This window comes from Choristoneura fumiferana, chromosome 7, assembly GCF_025370935.1.
Source record: "Choristoneura fumiferana chromosome 7, NRCan_CFum_1, whole genome shotgun sequence".
NCBI lineage: Eukaryota > Metazoa > Arthropoda > Insecta > Lepidoptera > Tortricidae > Choristoneura > Choristoneura fumiferana.
In genome coordinates, this window is record NC_133478.1 from 3,115,086 (window position 1) to 3,134,592 (window position 19,507).

Below are 19,507 nucleotides of genomic sequence, written 5' to 3' on the forward strand. Positions count from 1 at the left end.
TGTGGAGATACAAGAACAATGGTCACCGACATAGCCAAGCGAATTAGCTCGTTGAAGTGGCAATAGGCGGGCCATATAGCACGGAGAATAGATGGCCGTTGGGGCCGAAAAGTTGTCGAGTGGAGGCCGCGGATCGGCAAGCGCAGCGTAGGACGTCCACCAACGAGATGGACGGATGACCTGGTTAAAGCCGCGGGTTCAATTCACGGTGGATGCAAGCCGCTGCCAACCGAAGCAACTGGAGGTCTATGGGGGAGACCTATGTATGTCGAACTGTGGACGTCCTACGGCTGAGATGATGATGATATATATAAAATAAAACTGAATAAAAGTAGCTCCGTTATGTGAGTAGAATCGAACCTTGGATTTAAAGCCTGACCATGGCAGAGACACACTGTAAAATGTTTTCTTTATTATCACTCTATTGGTTAATTCCTCTATGTACAGTCACCAGTATCAATATTTGACACAAAAAGCGTGCATAAATATCTGATACGTCTCTATTTCTAGGGCCGGAAGGACGTGTCAGATATTTTTGCACGCGCCGGTTTGGCAGATATTAATGCCGGTGACTGTACTCGTACTTATGGCATTTTTAAGTCATATTTTATGCCTCTTGCGGGATTCCAGTACGGGTCACACTTAGGGACTATTAACCTTCATCTAGTTTCAAGACTGTACGTTTGGCTTTTTTTCTATTAAGTTGTAATGTTTTTTGGAAAAGGAAAATGCACAAGGTATAAATTGATGCGAACAACTTTTAAAACGTGTATTCGACGACCATTTAGTACAACAAACAGATAAAATTAACACCAAATAGGTATGCTTATGTACTATGATACCAACATAATTATTTTAAGCTAGGTAACGTTTGACTAGAATTTGATTACTTAACTATATCGCAGACATAAGAATAGTAGTTATTTTTTGTTCTGATGACCAAGGGAAAATACTGCAAATACTGCATGTAACACAAAATGATCCAACTATATCTACAAGGTGTAACAGGAGCAAAAAATTAAACCACAGCTTCCACTCTTCATCTTGAGCTTATTTAGTTCTACAACTTTTGAAAATATAGGTAGGTAATGAAATTGTCTTTAATTAATATGTAATTATTAACAATTAGTATTATGTTTTACTAACAAATATGTTTAACTTTAAGGTTTAACGTACGCTGCGCTGCACAGCTTATGTATTGTTTTCTCTGTAAGTGAACATTGTTCTTTTGAGAAAAATAAATGTCTTTAACCTGAAATAACTTGTATTATGATGGAAAATGTATGGACGATCGGCTGTTGCGGTTTCTTTGCAGTTTGGATGCAGTCTGGCTGTAACGGGCAGTAACTGCCTCACCCAGGCTCGTCAATTCGGCCCTCTCGAGGCAAAAGGTAAAAAACACTTTTGAGTTATTTGTACCATCAGATGCAGAATTTCGTAAGCGACATATACTTAATGGTACAAATAACTATTTTTTTTGAGATATCATCTTTTGCCTTAAGAAGGCAGAATTGTCATAAGGCGATAGTACCACATAGTACTATACATTATTAAAAATAGTAAGAGTCAAGGGGTTATCACACTTAATAACAGTCTCCGATAACGGAAATTAGAATTAGAGTATAAAATTAGTCATAAATTTATTTTATATTTTTTGTCGGTTTTTTTTTACGAACAATTATAGGGTAATTGTTCAAATGGAAACATCTTGCCGAACAACCCTGAATAAAAACGGAGTGTCTCTACCGGCTGCCCCAAATTAGCGTCATATATAGGTACATACAATGTTATTGTTCATTGTTCTACAATCATCTTTTTTTCTGGATTATCGCAGATTAAATCTCTACGTTGATAAACGGAAATTAAAAAAAAAAACTACTAATATCACGTTTGGAAGTAAGCCCAGTGTCACCTTCTAGGTCCACCTGAAGCTTAGTGATGTGGTGTTAGTCTAACACTACGACCACGACTGCTTATATGACCTACTTTGGCTCGAAAAAACTACTTTCCAGTACTCGTAATATACTCTCTCTCAAGGATCACTTTTTCAGAAGGTGAAGAATCATATCATAACATCTAAGCATATTGTTAAACAGGAGCGGATGGCGACGTCTCACGAAGGCCCTTTGTACCACTGGGGTACCATAGGACAACAACACACACACACACACTTGTTAAATAAGGGGAAGACCATGTTTTACATTTGTGATTGCAGGAAAAATGTAACACAGCCTTTTCTTTGACTTTACAGTGCCTGTAGAAACTTAAAATAACGTTTTAAAATTTCGTGATTTTCACTCATACTCAAAATATCACAAACAGGACTTATCAGGCTAAAACACACGAGTAATATTTACTTCGACGTTTCGACCACATTACAGTGGCTGTGGTCACGAGTAGATACCACTCTACTCGAAGACACCCACCCGAGACTCGTCACCACGGCCACTGTAATGTGTGATAAGTCCTGTTTGTGGTATGCTGTATGAACTTATTTGAAAAAAAAAAACTTATTATTTGGATGCAGTTAAAAATTTTATTTAAATCAAAATGAAGTCTACTTTTTCCCTCCATGCGACATAGCCGTATACTTACTACTTAGCCTGTATAAACAGCCGAATAATGAGAAACTGAACGTTTTGCGGAAAGCGCACCTTTAGAAAAAAAAACACTTTTTGGGAAAATATGTTTTACGTGCCTTAACCGCGCGACCGGCTTAATAATTTGTTCCACTGAATATTGGAGTATTCCTTTATTTATATTTTGGCAATAAACATTATATTAAACGTCTAGTAAACTAATGATAAAATCATATAAGTACAGAGCATTATTAGTAAATTACTTACTAACAGAGGATTCAACCAATAGAGTGATAACTAGGTATACTTGTCACTGGTACTGTATATTATGGCCTTTCTTTCATGGTAGATGACTCTATAAAACAACAATTTCAAAATGCACTTAAAAAAAAGCACACTTTATTTTAGGCCTGAAAATCAAATAAATTATCAATTATTTGCAAAATTCCATTTTTTGTTGCATTAAAATAAATAAATAGTTATACGATTTAGTTGTAAAATAAGTGACGTCTGAAGCTAGTATACTAACGATATCGAGAATAATTCAGCTTGTCAAACTATAGGGTCTTGCTTGATCTTAGCCGGCCAACCAGAGTATAGAAATAGCTGCCGTAGTGTGGAGATTTTTTCTTCAAACAATTCATATCACCATGTCCACTCTATTGGTTAATTTCCCTACGCTTACTAAAGTTTTTCAGGATTTCAAAATCACCTATCTACTTACACAGTTATAGACAAAATGTCTTTCTTAAACATATTAATACACCAATATTTGTCTCGAATAAAAAAAAAACTTTAACCCCCTATTAAAAATTACAGTGCCACAAAGATTGCAGATTGTAGTTGCACGAGGTCGCCACAGTCAAAGCAACACTAATTTATGTGCTAGTTTCGTTTTCTGACACGTTCAATAAGATCTTTGGCGCACTGTAGTTTCTTTTTATCTGTCACTTTGACATAATGTCCTTGACACAAACAAAACCGTAATTCTGCTAATCTGACAAGAATCTGACAAAAATCTCATAAATGTGCGTGACGTTTACAGGAGGGCGCAGGATTTATTTTTTATTTTATGATTAAATTAATATTATCAGCTTTATATTAGTGCTAAAACCATGAACAAAACAGCGACTTTCACGACGACCTGTTAAAGATAACTTTGTCGCACTTTGATCACAGGGAAATATATTTTTGATTGAGATTAATCTACAGAGAGCAGGGTTTCTCAAAGTTCTGTATCTTATTATATGTACTCCTAAAAGGTACGTACGCCAGTTCGGTAACTCAGAATATGGAGTACCTATATACCAGAAATCTCGTATTACTTCTTTAGGTCTATAAAAAAACAATTTTCTTTTCTTCTAGAAACGTAGGAATCGGTAACGTTATTAACAGAAACTCTGCCATGATCACAATACTGTAAGCACAATGCGCAGCGGCGTCTTTAGCCCATGTAGCGCCCGTGTGCAATTATTACTTTAGCGCCATCTAGGAAGCGCGCGGTCAAAATGGAATTGGTACAAAGTGCCGCGGCCGGCGCCCCTAGCACCGCTTGCACCCGTGTGCAACGCACACCCTTCACTATAGGTAAAGACGCCTCTGACAATGCGTCTGTTTCTCAATACTCTTCTTACTTCGCGTTTTGACGGTTCGGGATTCGATCATTAATACAGTTTGCTATTGACCAAGTATTGACCGCATGAAATAATGAAAAAATAAGGCCATAATAATTTAAGAGTGCGATATTATATCATCTGCAATTCAAACTGAATACATTTGGAAGTCTGAAAATTGCTTCGCCATCATTACAATTGTTTGTTACTAATCTAATAAAAATATTCGGGTGAGAATTTCATCGGAGCAATTATTGTAAAATTTAAACAGCTGAATATACTTAGGGTCGATTTGCTTACACGCAGTTCATTAAGTACATTAGAAAACTTTGCGAGGAAAACGTAATAGTAAATAATGTACTATAAAGGGTACAACATAGTTTGTAGTGCCGTAAAACATTTTCATCTCTTAAGGCCCACGTTGTTAGTCTGTCCGTTTAATTTTAAACTCCTATACTACAATAGTTATTTAAAATTGTGTTGAACTTCTTAGGCCAGAGCTCCACATAGAAGAAGCTTCACATCAGTATATACATATACCACGTATTTGTCAGTTATATTATATTCTATATAATATAGTGGCATTCTGTCCCTTTTGGATTAATAGCATTCATTTTATAACTTTGCAGTTTCATCTTTAAATAGTTAATTAAATTTTTGTTCAATTACCTGCTAACCGTATCTGTGTTAAGCCAACAAACCTGTTTTCAGTTTTGTTTCCCGTTTATTTACTTTTACTTAAATGAATCAGTAAGTGGTGGCAGCTTTATTGGTTTATGTAAATTGTAAATTGTTTATTTTATGAACCATTATACCGTTTGTGCCCAAATAAACATTAAAACATTCTTTACAATTTGCCCAGAAAAAGCACATTCGTAAAATTCAATTAAACAATATAAAAAAAACGCACTGCATCATGAAAATAAAAGAAATATATGTAAGTTCGTGCATCAGTCTGTTACTTCTTCATCAAAGGATATGCAGTCTATAGTGAAATTTAATAGGAGTACGTGTACTATAAGTTTGAGAAACCCTGTCCTACATCCGTAACTAATAAATAGTACAAGCAAATCGGCCTCAAAAGAAACTCTTGCGCACAGTCAGAACTCCTTCGAATCCAACTTGGCGAGCAGCAGCGGCGGTTTAGCACGAAACCTTCTTCCTCTAGTTTCAATAGACTCGTGAAACGGAAAATAACCGGGTATTTGGACTTGCCTCCTTTCGACTTCGTATAGGTAGAAGAGTTCTAGGTAGTTGGGTTGCTCGGTGATCAGGGGGTGTTGGGGCCTACCGCCCCAGCCCCGCCCACAGCAGCCCCGGGTCGTGACGGTTGGCCCCCGGGTACACGTGGTCCTCCACCAATGATCTGCGGTTGTAAGATCTAAGTACAACGAGGTTGTGTTAGTATGTTAGCGAATTGAACCAATACAGTAATTACGAGTACACTAGTACTAAACACTATGCCAAGAATTGCTAGGGAAGCACTGGGGGGAAGAATTAGTACGGCGTCTGTCCGGCTGTAAGTTTACATAAGTCATACAGTAGGTACCACATGGGGTCATGTATAATAAACTTTTGACGGCTCCAAAGTTACCCAAAGTTTCCAAAGTTAAAAAACAAGTCTGCCTATAAGTTCTTGAGGCGAGGCGTGTGGTTAGCGGGGGGAGGCTCCCTCTCTTCACCTCAGACCCCGCGCGCTATCTGTAGCCCATCAAGATATCCACACCTATCAACGCGGCTATGGAGTTCAGGCAGACTTGGTCTTTTTTTGTTACGAAGTCGGGCCCAAAGTTAAGTCCACACTTGTCCCCACGTGATAAGTAAACTTATACTAAGACGTACAGTCAGCAGCAGAAGTGGATGAGCAATTATGATGTTCAAAAAGATCTAAACACTCTTATTACCTTGGCAGTAGAGTCGTGTGTAGATCATTTTGAGCACAGTAGCCGCTCGTCCACTTCTGCTGCTGACTGTACTATATTTAGTAGGTAAGTAGCGTGTGCTGGTATAAAGACTTAATTTTTTTTTATCTTTTTCGATTTACACTTAATTTTATTACAGTGCTAGCTTTTGCCCGCGACTTCGTCCGTGTGGAATTCGGTTCTTATGCACTGTTCCGTCGGTAACTGTGCATTTTTTCGGGATAAAAAGTAGCCTATTTCACTCTCTGGCCCATAAACCTATCTCTATGCCAAAAATCACGTCGATCCGTCGCTCCGTTTCGACGTGAAAGACGGACAAACACACAAACACACACACTTTCACATTTATAATATTAGTATGGATGTTCAAACTGTAATAAAATAAGTAGTCCATTCACATTACTCAATTTCTAACAGTCTGGTAGTGACCACGGTCACTTCAATGTAGCCGAAACTTCGGCGTAATTTAGCAATCTAAAATATTTTTTGAGACGTGAGTTATCCGGTACAATATCATAGGTAACGTTAAACTTACAGAAGCTTAACAACCGTATATGTATATTTTAATTGGTGTACAGATAGGTATGTATAAATTCATGTAACTATCATTATTAGTTTCGTTAAATCCCCCTAAAATTATGACTAACGTTATAAAATGCCCAAATTATAGTCAATTGTAAGATTTGTTGTGTCGTTAGCATTCTAGGCTCTCTAGTATAGAACTGTAAACCTAAAATGTAAACTGCTTTAAATAAATGAGATAAGGGGACAAAGCTTCTCAATTTTAAACACGGAATTTATGGGAAAAACGTTATTTATTAACTTATATTCACATTACGTAAACAATTACGTAATAAGGATAAAATTCAGGGTACCAATGGATGGTCGCGGTTTTGCCGAAGCTAACTACATAAAGGCCGTTACAGACGGACTCCACTCCAAGCATATTTATGGTACAACTGTAAGCAGTCTGTCTGTAATGGCTCTAAGGCTACGTATAGGCGGTGGCAGGAGAGTTGAAGTTAATGATTGCACACACAGATACATAAAGAACTGATTGCATGTAACCTTACCAACAAAAAGTTGGAAAACTCCCGACTTTGTCACTTCAAAGTTCAATATCTCAAAAAAGGCTGAACCGATTTTAATAAAACATGACTATGGTTCCATCGCTAGAAAATCTGCTTTCAAATAAAAAAAAAACGTATTCAAATCGGTCTACCCGTTTAAGAGCTACGGTGCTACAGACACACACACACACACATACACACACACACACAGACACACAATGCGGTCAAACTTATAACACCCCTCTTTTTGCGTCGGGGCTGAAAAGGAGAATGAATGAATGCCAAAATCACGCTGTACGTGACCTCAAATCTGGTGGCACTACCTATTCGCACTATGCGGTTAGCCGCGCGGTTTTAGCACACCATCACTTCCAGCGTTTATTTTTTTTATTTTCTTGGGCACATGTTTGTTTAGGTACATAATATAGAACTGGGGTCGGCAACGCGCGGGCCGCGGGCTGCATGCGGCCCGAGACCTATCTCCTTGCGGCCCGCGACTGCTTTGTAAATGAAAGTCTTATACCCGCCTGACCTATAATAAGTAGATGACTAAGTAATATATCTATAAAAGGTACAAAATTATGTTACAAGTGCGGCCCGCCTTCATCTATTTTTGTATCACTAATATTGCCCAAATGTCTGCCAAAAGGTCGCCGACCTCTGTGATTTCTATCACATGTGATTCTGTTACAGTTTCCAGACTATCTAGTAGAAGGACAGGGCGTATAAAAATAAACGAAAATGTCATCAAATTCTACAGCCAATTAAAAAAAATGTGACCACGAAAATTGAAGCGGTTGAAACGATCAATCTAAAACCGCGCGGCTAACCGCTTGCGTTCTTGCACTTAACGCCTATAGGCGTGTTGTGCGACTAGCGCGCGCACCTGATGTTGCCCGTGGGCCGGAGCGGCCGGAGCGCATGCAGTTTCCGCATCCCGCTCCCGCCGCCGCCTCCTGCGCACACAAACATAGCATAAGCACAAAGTTGCATAAGCCAATACATACATACCGGGTGTGGCCTGTAATATGAGCAAATAATTAAAACATAGATCGTAGGTACTCGTTAAACTGAACAATTAATTCAGCGAATTTTAAAAATAATTTGTTTTTTTAATTTTTATTACACTTTTAAGTTTATGCGAAGAAGAAATGTAAAGCAAAATGTAGTGTGACAGGCGATGCCGGTATATTCTAGGATATATTTAATTTGTATGAAAAAGGGAAATCTAAAGACTCCGTTATTTTTAAAAGTCACTGAACTAATATTGTTCAGTTTGACGAGTACCTAAGATCTATGTTTTAATTTTTTGCTTGTCTTACAGGCCACACCCAGTATAAGTAGGTACAATCAATAATTCAATAGATAATAAAATATATAGATATACACAGAGCGTTTGCTTACCTACTGAAATCTAAAGGTTTTTTTTGGATAAAAAGTACTGTCTGGGATGCATTACATTGCCAGGCTGTAAAGCGAATGAGTTTTTAGTGGTCAAGCGAACGCCGCAATGTAATGCAACTTGCACGCTTTTTCTTGCAGGCCTAAATTTTTCTTTATGACAATTATGAGTTCATTAATGTTAACTGTTTTGGCTTTTGTATTATGTACCTAAAGATTAATTTTAATAATTGTTTCCCATTAGCAATAAAAAAACAGGGTGTTTTCAAATACCTAAAAAGTTTTGAGAGTGTCACAAACTTTTGAATTTAGATTTTTAGTAATGTTTATCATTTTCTGTTTATTTATTTGTTAGGTCTAATTGTTTGTTTACTGCACATTGTGGTGTAATACAATAAACAGTCATTGTACCTATTGTATTGTAGGTTAGCTAGACAGGACCCCTGTGTTAGGAATAAATTCGCCTTTGTTCTTTTCCTGTGAATCTGTATTTTTTAATTTATTAAATGCGTTGAACATTTTAGGTACATATATGTATGTAAACTCTTTATTGCACATAAAAATAAAATACAAAAAAATACAAATAAACAGAAAGGAGAGCAAAAGCGAGCTTATCCCTAAAAAGGGATCTCTTCCAGCTAACCTAGTTAAGAGAAGACAATTTATTATTGAAGATAGGCAAACAGTTATATAGGTACATAAATATTTACTGCACAGTTAAGGTATAAAGTAGTTCCTAATTTATTAATTGTAGCAAAAACATTAACGGATTTTTGTATATTCTTCAAGTGTGTAATCTAGAGGTACAGAGCAAGGACCATATACATATATTTAATAGGTATAGTACCTACACAGTAAGAAAAAAATGTATTTCGGTTCTAGATTTAGGAGTCAGCCTGTACATACATGTATACTCGTACATATCAAAATACTTTTCATTTAATTTTACAACTTTTTTACATCCACGCAAAAACATCCAATATAACCTACACATTGCATTTTTTATTCATAAAGTTTCCTAGTCCCTTGACACACAGACAGGCAGATAGCTAGCTAATTTAACTTAGTTCCTAACTCGAACAGTCTTGACGGGCCTCGGCTATTGTGGGATGTTACAAGTGTACAATGTTCATCCCAACGGATTGTTGGTACAGTCAGCAACAAAAATATACATACTACGTTTGAAGTGTCAAAAATGTATACAGGGGTGTACAAATGTGTACAAGTTTTGATGTAGTTACAAAATAACGATGTTTTTCCTCACATGCAAGATTTTGTGACGTTTTCCTGACGTCAAGAAAGTTTGGATGTTTTATGTAGTTTATGTTTTATGATCTCGTCCTTTAGGGTTAATAATTTCTTGAAAAAACTGACATACACACACGAACATACAGAGCGATGTTGTTAGTGTTGTGTGCTACCCTACATTTGACAGTTGTAATGAAAATGATGATGAAAACGCGGGTAGTTGTGTGCCGGTGTCGCGCGCAGTGCGCGTGTTGCAGCAGCCGCCGAGTCGCGTTGCTCCGAAATTTGTCCAAAAACTCCATGGTCATTCCATGGTGTTACTTCAGACGTCAGGCTATTTACATACCAAGTTTCATCCAAGTCCGTTCAGCCGCTTTAGCGTGAACTGACACACGCACGCACGCGTAGGTGCTCGTATGCTCACAAAATTTCGCATTTATAATATTTATAGAATACTAGGATAAGATTGTCTCCTGTTTTAACAAATATACTGTTTATTTTCTGAGCAACCTTAGTATAAACATGAACTTTCCGGACACGTATAATATTGATTCAAAAGTATAAAACTATTTAATCCTTTCAAAGTAGTTTACCCTTAAAAGATAATGATTTGATTAACATAAATGTTAGGGTAAATATACCCTTATAATCATTTTATTAACTTAGTAATGCCTCTAAAGACAACCTTAGGTAAAGTGGAGTGGTTCATTGGATGATTATGTAACTCTCGACTTCTTTTAAAGTGATGTTAATGTCTGTTTATAGGCACAAAAAAGCACAGCTTGCGAATGTTGCAACCTATATTATCCAAGTAGGTACCCGATATATACCTTGCATTTTTTAAACTATTTACATAATTGATACATAACAAACGTATATTAAAATTGTAAATAATGTTTTGGGATTTTCACTAATAAGGATTTTTGGTAATGCACCCTTTAAAGCGGTTAAAAGTGGGAGAGTTTGGGTATAAAACTTCGATAATTAAGCAATACAAAGCTTTGTAGTTGGGCTACGTATATCATTAATAAAATTGCAAGTTCATATTAACATACTAATTAATATCGTGAGCTCAGCGAGTATTTTCTATTCATAGAAGTAACACGACTTTTCGCTACAGACTACGAGTATCAAGTTAAAAGGTTTAATTTAGAGGTTTATTTAATTATTAACTTAGTGTTGCTAACAAATGAGTTGAACAAATATCCGCTGTTTGCTCGAGCTTCCGGATAACTTTGATCTTGTTGTTGTATAAAATTTACGTGTACAATCTATTTACGAGTATAAATAACTGCACTTTACTTGCGGTTATTCCGTTTAGTCCGTTAGATTTGACAGTTAAATTGAAATTCTAGGATTTTAATAAATTCCCACAGAAATTCTCAAGATTACATCGCGGCCTTTATTTGCGTTGGAATAACACCCGTGTAAATTTCATGTTACTTATTAGACTTAAGTGGTTGAGATTTCGGAATTTTACATATGGGAATATCAAAATATAAAGTAGGCTGTAAGTTATTACTCGTGTTGCTCTGAGGAAACTCAGGTTGAGTTCGAAACGCGTCAGTGTAGTGTGGTGGTAGTTGTGATAGAGGTGGAAGTGCATGAACATTGTTGCATAGACAAAGCTATCATAAGGTCGCGGGTGAGCAAAGTAATTGTTTATAGTTCATTTTAACTTACTTTAATACAATACAATACAATGAATGACTCTTTATTGTACCCCAGAAATAGTAAGCGATACAGAAAACAGGTACACAGGGAGAAAATTACAAGGTAAGCAATAGGCAGTCTATTTATTAATTCCATGGTGTTTTATCGGAAAAGTTCGTATTTTTAGTGTTCTCTCAATTAGTTTTATAACCCATCATAGGCATCGGAGTTTAAATCGCACGGTAAGACGTTTGCGAGCCATGGAGTCGACATAAGCGATACAATTAAACTATAAAAAAATAAATATTCAACGCGGGGCAAACAAACCCCAAATGTTTAATAGACACATTTTATCCTGAACAATAATCCAATTGGTTCGTATAATAAAACAGCGAATTTTTTTTTGTTGGTTCTATTCCCGGGTGAGACAAGGGAAGTTTAGAAGATCTTTGAATGCAGTTTTGTTCGATTTTAAAAATAAAGGAATGTTTCCTTTCAGTACAATAGCTAACTAAAGGATTTAAGGTAGTTGCCCTCCTGGGCCCATTGATTCTTTCCACCCTGTATACCTAATAGAGGGAAAACGAGCAAGCTGATCACCTGATGGAAAGCATCACCACCGTCCATGGACATCCATAACGTAAGCTGAGTTACGATGCGTTGCCGGCCCTTTGAGAAATGAAACAATGTAACTTTGAACTTGTGATAATGGACGTCCTAGTCGTATTCTACCATACTATATCTAAGTATTAATTTAGATTGCGATCATTGACCCTGCGGACGAGGAAACATGTCGTTCTGTCAGTTCCGGCGGCCTCGGGAGAGCGTGACCGAAATCAAAACGACTAATGAGATGAGGAAAAATCAAAACAATGTCGCCTGCGCATGTCGGCGACGTGAATGCGAAATATTAACCCTTTAAACGTCATATACCCTGTATCCTTGGGCGTGCAATGAGGCAGCGCTAGTGCTGCCTACCCCGCTGCGGTTAGAGTTGCCATTATAGAAAAATGAAATATCGTGATAAAAGTCCTGACATTGCTTATAAAAGATTTGGCATGGATTGTAATAAGAGTTTTAATAAAAAAATATATGACATCTCATTAGCTGTTCATTAACTCGCGACACATTCTCGGGCATCTCTGGTTTAAAGCTAAATCATTGTTATTTCCTTTTGATGATGGCCGACAGTGATCCCCTTGTATCCCTCTGATCCCGGACGGAGCAAGACGTGCAAAGCCGATGGTAAAGACAGCGTTTGATATGTGACGTGGCGTGGGAATGCTTGCTTTTATCCAAGCTGGCGTTGTCTATAACCTCGTACCTACATCCTTCCTTTGGGAAGGACATAGGAAATAATTATAATTGGACACTGATGGCTTTTGTAAAGAAGATAGTGAAAAACTAGTAGGAAAAGACGAAGATTTTTCCCTCTATTTTTCCTGAACATCTTAAGCTCTAAGCAATATAATTTGTAAGTTTAACAAAATTATTCCTAAAAAGTACCTACCTACCTTTGGTAGGCAGAAGGATAAATAAATAAATATCATGGACAATTTACAGCAATTGACCTATACTTAGTTTGGATAGGTATTTAACTAAATGTAAACAAAACAATGTCAATTGGTGTCTTAAATATTGATATTCCCCCATTAAATTATCTAAACATTTACATTTTTGTATTGAAATAAACTACCTAGTCTAGTTTATAATACAATGACAGATAAGTAAAATGTTTAAAACCCTTGAATGTACAAAATCTGGCACCTGAAGTTTGTTTACATTTAGTTAATTATTTATTCAAACCAAGTATAGTCACAAACTAAGCAAAGCTTGTACGGTCGGCTCCCTAACTTATGTATCCACTATTTCATACTAGTTGCATAGAAAAGTGGATATTTATGTTAGGGCACCGACTGTACTATGAGTACCTACTAGGCCACGGATAACATACCTACTTATATATAGATAAATATACTTAAATACATATTGAACACCCAAGAATCGAGAATAAACATTCGTATTTTTTATACAAATACCTTTTACTTAATCTCCAATTCCACACTAGTGCATGATTTGTACTTGTCAGTTGCACTTTGCTGTTTTTTAAAGAAAACTGAAACTTAGATACCTACCTACATGAAAACTGCTAGTTTCAAGAACAGAATGAGGTCAGAAGTAACTAATTATACGTTAATTACAACTTGTTCACTCTTGCCTAAAATTAAATGTACTAACCTTAAAATTCCTAATTAATTATTACTTAATAGTACTTTAAAAGTACACTTCAGCCGACGAGCATCGTATGTAGTAATTTAGGCGTTAGGAGACAGTTTATTAAATTGTCTATTAATAAATATGAACGAAAAGGGCGCAAGGTTAAAATTAAAATGAAGCAAGTGATTACGGTGATTTTATGAACCCAGAATATGTGAAAACAAAAGGAGCACTTTTAAGTTACTTTTTAAGAAACTTGAAGCAATTTCGGAATCCTACTAAATATCATAATAGCGAAAGTTTGGACAATTTATTGAAACAGGCTGAATGAACTAAAATAATTTCTTTGCTCACCCGCGACCTTATGATAGCTAAGTTTATGCAAGATATGCGTGTTCATGCAGTTCCTCCACCTCCACACTGTAAGATAGGGTTGCCAGATACATGCATTTAATTTCCGGGACAATACGAGGGTTACAAATTGGGTCGGTAGTTAGTCAAATATTAATACGAGCACTAAACCAACTATTTGCTTCAAATTGACAAAATCGTTACAATTGGTCGTTTTAAAAAAGATTATGTCATTTGGCAAGTCTTTTAGAAGGACCTCAAAAACAGTTCTCAGGCATGTGCATTCTGAATACACGCCGGCAATGTTAACCACAGCTTCAATTAATAACGGCACGCCCATCTGTCAAGTGTTAACTCCAAGTAGTCGTACTGTACCATGAATTGACGTGGAAAATGTCACAATGGTAATTACATCTTGCTTGGTCAAGCGTGAGCGTGGGCTGCCGGTAAATGGTCGTAATTGACACGCGAGATGCGTATCTAGAGTTCAATGACAATGGGAGGTCTTTGCACGACGGAAACTGCCACCATACACCGTGTTATTTTTGATATCCGTTAACTTTAATGGGACTTTCAACAATTCAAATGATAACATAACGGATAACTCACGTCTGAAATCGAGTTTAACTAGACATGTTTCGGGTTAATCCGTCCCCCCCCTTCGTCTCAACGACCAACGACCAACGTCGTCTGGGAGCAACGCGAATCAGCAGCGGCTGCTGCAATACGCGCACTGTGCTGGATAAGCCCGAAACATGTCGAGCTAAACTCGATTTCAGACGTGAGTTATTCGTTATGTTATCATTTAAAATGAGTGAGTCTCACGGTAGTTTCATGTTCAAGACTTTCAACAAGTAAAATGAAGCTAATTTCTCTAAGGCATAACTCTTATATATCACGTTAATGTAACTCGTCAATTTTATGCATTTTACAACTTGAACTTTAACAATGACTGTGAAGTTATTTATTATACGTAAGAAAAAAATTGGGAAAGGTGAATTACCATGTAGTTTCCATCAATGACTGCCGAAGTTAATGGAAATCAAGAAAAACAAGGTGTGTAGCAGAAACAAAGCGTATCTGTCATCTGCCTTGATAATCATAAAAAAGTCCTAAAAATATGTACTCTGAAATATTCCGGATTGATATTTTGACATAGTTCAGTATGTGTGTTTCCTAAATTTTTTATTGTTTTTATTTTTGTATCCTTTATTTGTGTTTTACAGCGCGTTGGTTTTTTACTGTAATGCTGTTATTTTTAATTGATAAATAAATAACAATAATATCTAAATGATGTTTCTCCTCAGAATGGTTTTGGTTTCTGTTTCAATAAATTAAAATCAAGAGGACAATGAGACGAGGAGGAGGAGGGGGGAAATGTCTACTTATTATAAAAAAACTGAACCTAAATAAATCTGCGTACCGAAATGTATTTTCGATATGGTTTCACGGGATACCCGTAAAAGTACAAATTTGGAGTTGAAATAAAAAATACAAAAAGACTCCAAAAAAAAAACCAATCATAAATCTGCGTACGTCATAAATTCAACTCCTAGGGGGGTTACTTCAAAATTCGAACCATCCCTCTCGCTCTCGTATTAAATAATATAAGCATCAAGGGACGGCAAGATACGAAGCTCGAATTTTGCACTTCATAGTAAATATAGGGTCCGCTTGTTTAAATTGGACTTCTATCCCCAGACACACAAGTAGGTATATTGGTGTCGCCTAAGTAATCTTACGCATGGTTAATATTCTATCAATCCGTTTAATGTTAAACAGTTGGTATCAATGGATAATATTGAATCAATTGCACGAAAGACTAAAGAAGCCTTAGACAATTGTGCCAAAATACTATTTTATTTATTCAATTTATTCATAATAATCATTAAAAAAAAATGTAACATTACAGGTGAAAACCCAAGTCATTACAATTTTTCCACATTTAAAATACCATACAAATTTCAAAAAATTATAATAAAAATAGAATACAAAGAAAAAGACAATTGAAAATTATATTAGGTACCAGTCACCTAATAACAATAATAATAAGAAGTATTACTATAAGTATAAGATACTATGCTATAAGTATACTATTACTATACGAGTACTGCGAGTACAGATATAATAGTAAATAATGTATTTCCATCGAGAAAAGTCGAATCTCAAACAGAATACGACGGTACCCGAAACATCAATCAATTATTGTATTAAATGAATGACATTTTCATAGAAATTAAAATTGGAACTTTATTATTCAGTACCTATCAAATCATCATCAAAATCCTAGCCTATATACGTCCCACTGCTGGGCACAGGCCTCCTCTCAGAACAAGAGGGCTTGGGCCATACTTCCCACACGGGCCCAGCGCGGATTGGGAACTTTACATGCACCATTGAATTGCTTCGCAGGTTTGTTGCAGGTTTCCTCACGATGTTTTCCTTCACCGTAAAGCTCGTGGTAAATTTCAAATGTAATTCCGCACATAAATTTTTGAAAAACTCAGAGGTGCGAGCCGGGGTTCGAACCCACGACCCTCTGCTTGAGAGGCGATAGGTCAAACCACTAGGCCACCACGGCTATATCCTATCAAATGTCAAAATAAAAATGCTAATGTGCCCTGCCTACCCTATTTGTGAATACACGCGTGATGTTTGTGTGTGTAAAAGTCAAAATGAAAATTATACGGCTATACGATGAGTACTGAAGCTAATTAAGATCGATAAATACGAGGTTCTCAGATAAAATAAGATGGAAATCATTATGAAATACATCTATGGTAAATTAACTCACCAGAGCCGGCGGTCGCACGACGTTCGGCGGGTCGTAGAAGGTAGCCCGTTCATCGGGCGTGAGCGACGCCATGCCTTCCAAGTTGCCGCGCAGAGCCTCAAAGAACGTGTCCATGTCGTTCAGGATTCCTGAGGAGACAGCCTCATGAAGATCTTCTTCTAAGTCGCTACATTTTTAAAAGAGTTGGTCATAGCCATCGACATCTAACTGCATGTTTCTTACATCAAAACGGCGCACAAAATTTGTTCACAGCGCAGATTTATGAACCTTTCACTATAGTTTGTTGGCGTCCGTGACAGGAGTTTTGTTAAAGTAATATTGATGACTAGCTTTTGCCCGCGGCTTAGTACGCGTGGGATTAAGTTATCACGCGCTGTTCCCTCGGGTATGTGCATTTTTCCGGGATCAATAGTAGCCTATGTCATTCTCTGGCCCATAAACTATCTCTATGCCGAAAATCACGTCAATCCGTTGCTACGTTTCGACGTGAAAGAAGGACAAGCATACAAACACACAAATATACAAACACATACTCGTAGGCATGAACTAAAAACAATTAGGCACTTAGCTCACCCGTGACCTAAAATATGATATAGGTGAAAACTTAAGTACCTAAATGACTTGTTGTATGTAGCATTGCAAAGAATTAAAATGGAGCTTAAGTCATTTTCGATTTCGAATTTGAAAGTTATCCTACTTCCCTACTCCCTACTAATATTATAAATGCGAAAGTAACTTGTCTGTCTGTCTGTCTGTCGTCTGTCTGTCTGTCTGTTACGCTTTCACGTCGAACCCTGACCGATTTTATGAATTTGGTTATAGGTATTTTGAACCCCAAGGATCAACATAGGATACTTTTTCGAGTAGAGGCGCCACCGCCGATTAACCTAGATCCGCGCAGACGAAGTCGCGGCTTAAGCTAGTGTTATAACATTTACTACTGACACTACATACAATATACGTCTACCTTATGGCGACTTGACCACCGCCTCAGTGTAGTGTAGCGGTGGTGATATTTGAGTATGTGTGATTTGTGTGTGTCGTTACAATGTGGAGGTGGAGGAGCTGGAGCTGCATAAACACACATATCCTATCCTACTACTTACTATTAAAAATATGAAAGTTTGTGAAGATGTTTAGATGTTTGTTACTCAATCACGTCTAAACCGCTGAACCGATTTAGATGAAATTTGGTATACAGATAGTTTGAGTCTCGGGGAAGGACATAGGATAGTTTTTATCCCGGAAAATTGCATAGTTCCCGCGGGATAGGGATAAACGAATACTACGCGGACGGAGTCGCGGACAACAGCTAGTAGAGCATAACAAAGAGTCAAACAAAGAACTCAATTTTTTTAACTTACTCATAAAAATTTAATTGAGATGGTTTTCTGCCTTTTCCCTACTCACGTTTCCCAAATGTGTTATTTGCCAACTCAGGATTTTCTCTGAAACTATATATTTTTCGGAACTTTCATAAAACAAACCTAACCTAACCTACTGTGTTCTAAAAAGCATAAGAAAATACACTACAACAATAAATATACACAATACATTGCAGGTGGTAGGACCTTTGTGCAAGGTCCACCCGGATTGCTACCACCATCTTGCTCGCTAATCCTGCCGTGAAGCAGCAGTGCTTGCACTGTTGTGTTTCGGCGTGGAGAGTAAGACAACCGGTGAAATTACTGGCACTTGAGATATCCCATCTTAGGCCTCTAGGTTGGCAACGCATCTGCAATCCCCCTGGTGCTGCCGGTGTCTATGGGCGGTGGTGATCTCTTACCATCAGGAGACCCACTTGCTCGTTTGGCATCCAGTCGAATAATTAAAAAAAACAGTTTTATTTTTGGTTTCGGAGAAACTCTAGAGAGTTGGGAAATGAAACAGTTGCCAAATGACGGTTCCGTCTATCCCACTAGTCCCATTGAGTTGTCCCATTGATGGGACAACTGAGACGATTTACTCCCAGTAGTCCCATGGGACAAGTGGCACTAATATTTTTATCATATTATTGTCCCAAAAGTCCCATTACCGTCATGCTCAAATGGAACTCATAATTCAATAATTCTGCGAATGATGAATGAATTGTGTAACGATGAATTTGAATGACACGCTTTGTCCCAAGTTTACATCAATTAACGATAAGACAACAACAAATACAGCCTTTTAAGGACTAATCATAATGATGTTCAAATTTAAATCATACGAAATGTAAACAAGGTCCTTTATTAAAAGGGGTCAAATTGTGTTGACTCAGGCCCTCGTCTTGCGTCACCCTTTTATTTCGGGTGTTTCTAATTTTAGGCATGCATTCCATGCAAAATATTTGCAAAATTGGCTTTAAACCTTCGCCGCAGAAATGTTGGTAAAAAGGCTACGTTAATTGGTATTTTTTAACCGCCTGAAACAAGTATGTATCTGTGTGTCTTTCTGTGGCATCAAAGCCCTCAAAGTGCTTTTTTACCCCACTGCAAGGTAAGGTATATTATTTCGATCTTTTCAGTTCATTTTACCTTAACTGTTAGGTATATTTATTATGCGGGTCCTATGATTTTTTTTTAAAATTATTAACGTTAATTAGTTTAAAATCTAGATATTATGGTTACACATGTATACCGAATTTCAAGACAATCCGACCAATGGAAATGGGTCAAAT

At 37.1% G+C, this 19,507-nt stretch overlaps 1 protein-coding gene across 1 annotated transcript in view; it reads right to left on the reverse strand.

Annotated features, from left to right (window-relative positions):
• Window positions 1–755: 755 nt before the first annotated feature.
• The window catches only part of LOC141429508 (uncharacterized), a 45,992-nt gene continuing 27,240 nt past the window's right edge, over window positions 756–19,507 (reverse strand). Inside the window, exons 4-6 of the mRNA XM_074089836.1 lie at window positions 16,845–16,976; window positions 8,071–8,140; window positions 756–5,573 (exon numbers count right to left, since the gene is read on the reverse strand). Of these exons, the coding sequence (XP_073945937.1) occupies window positions 5,480–5,573; window positions 8,071–8,140; window positions 16,845–16,976 (296 nt within the window). The 3' untranslated portion in view covers window positions 756–5,479. The remainder of the gene's footprint in view (window positions 5,574–8,070; window positions 8,141–16,844; window positions 16,977–19,507) is intronic.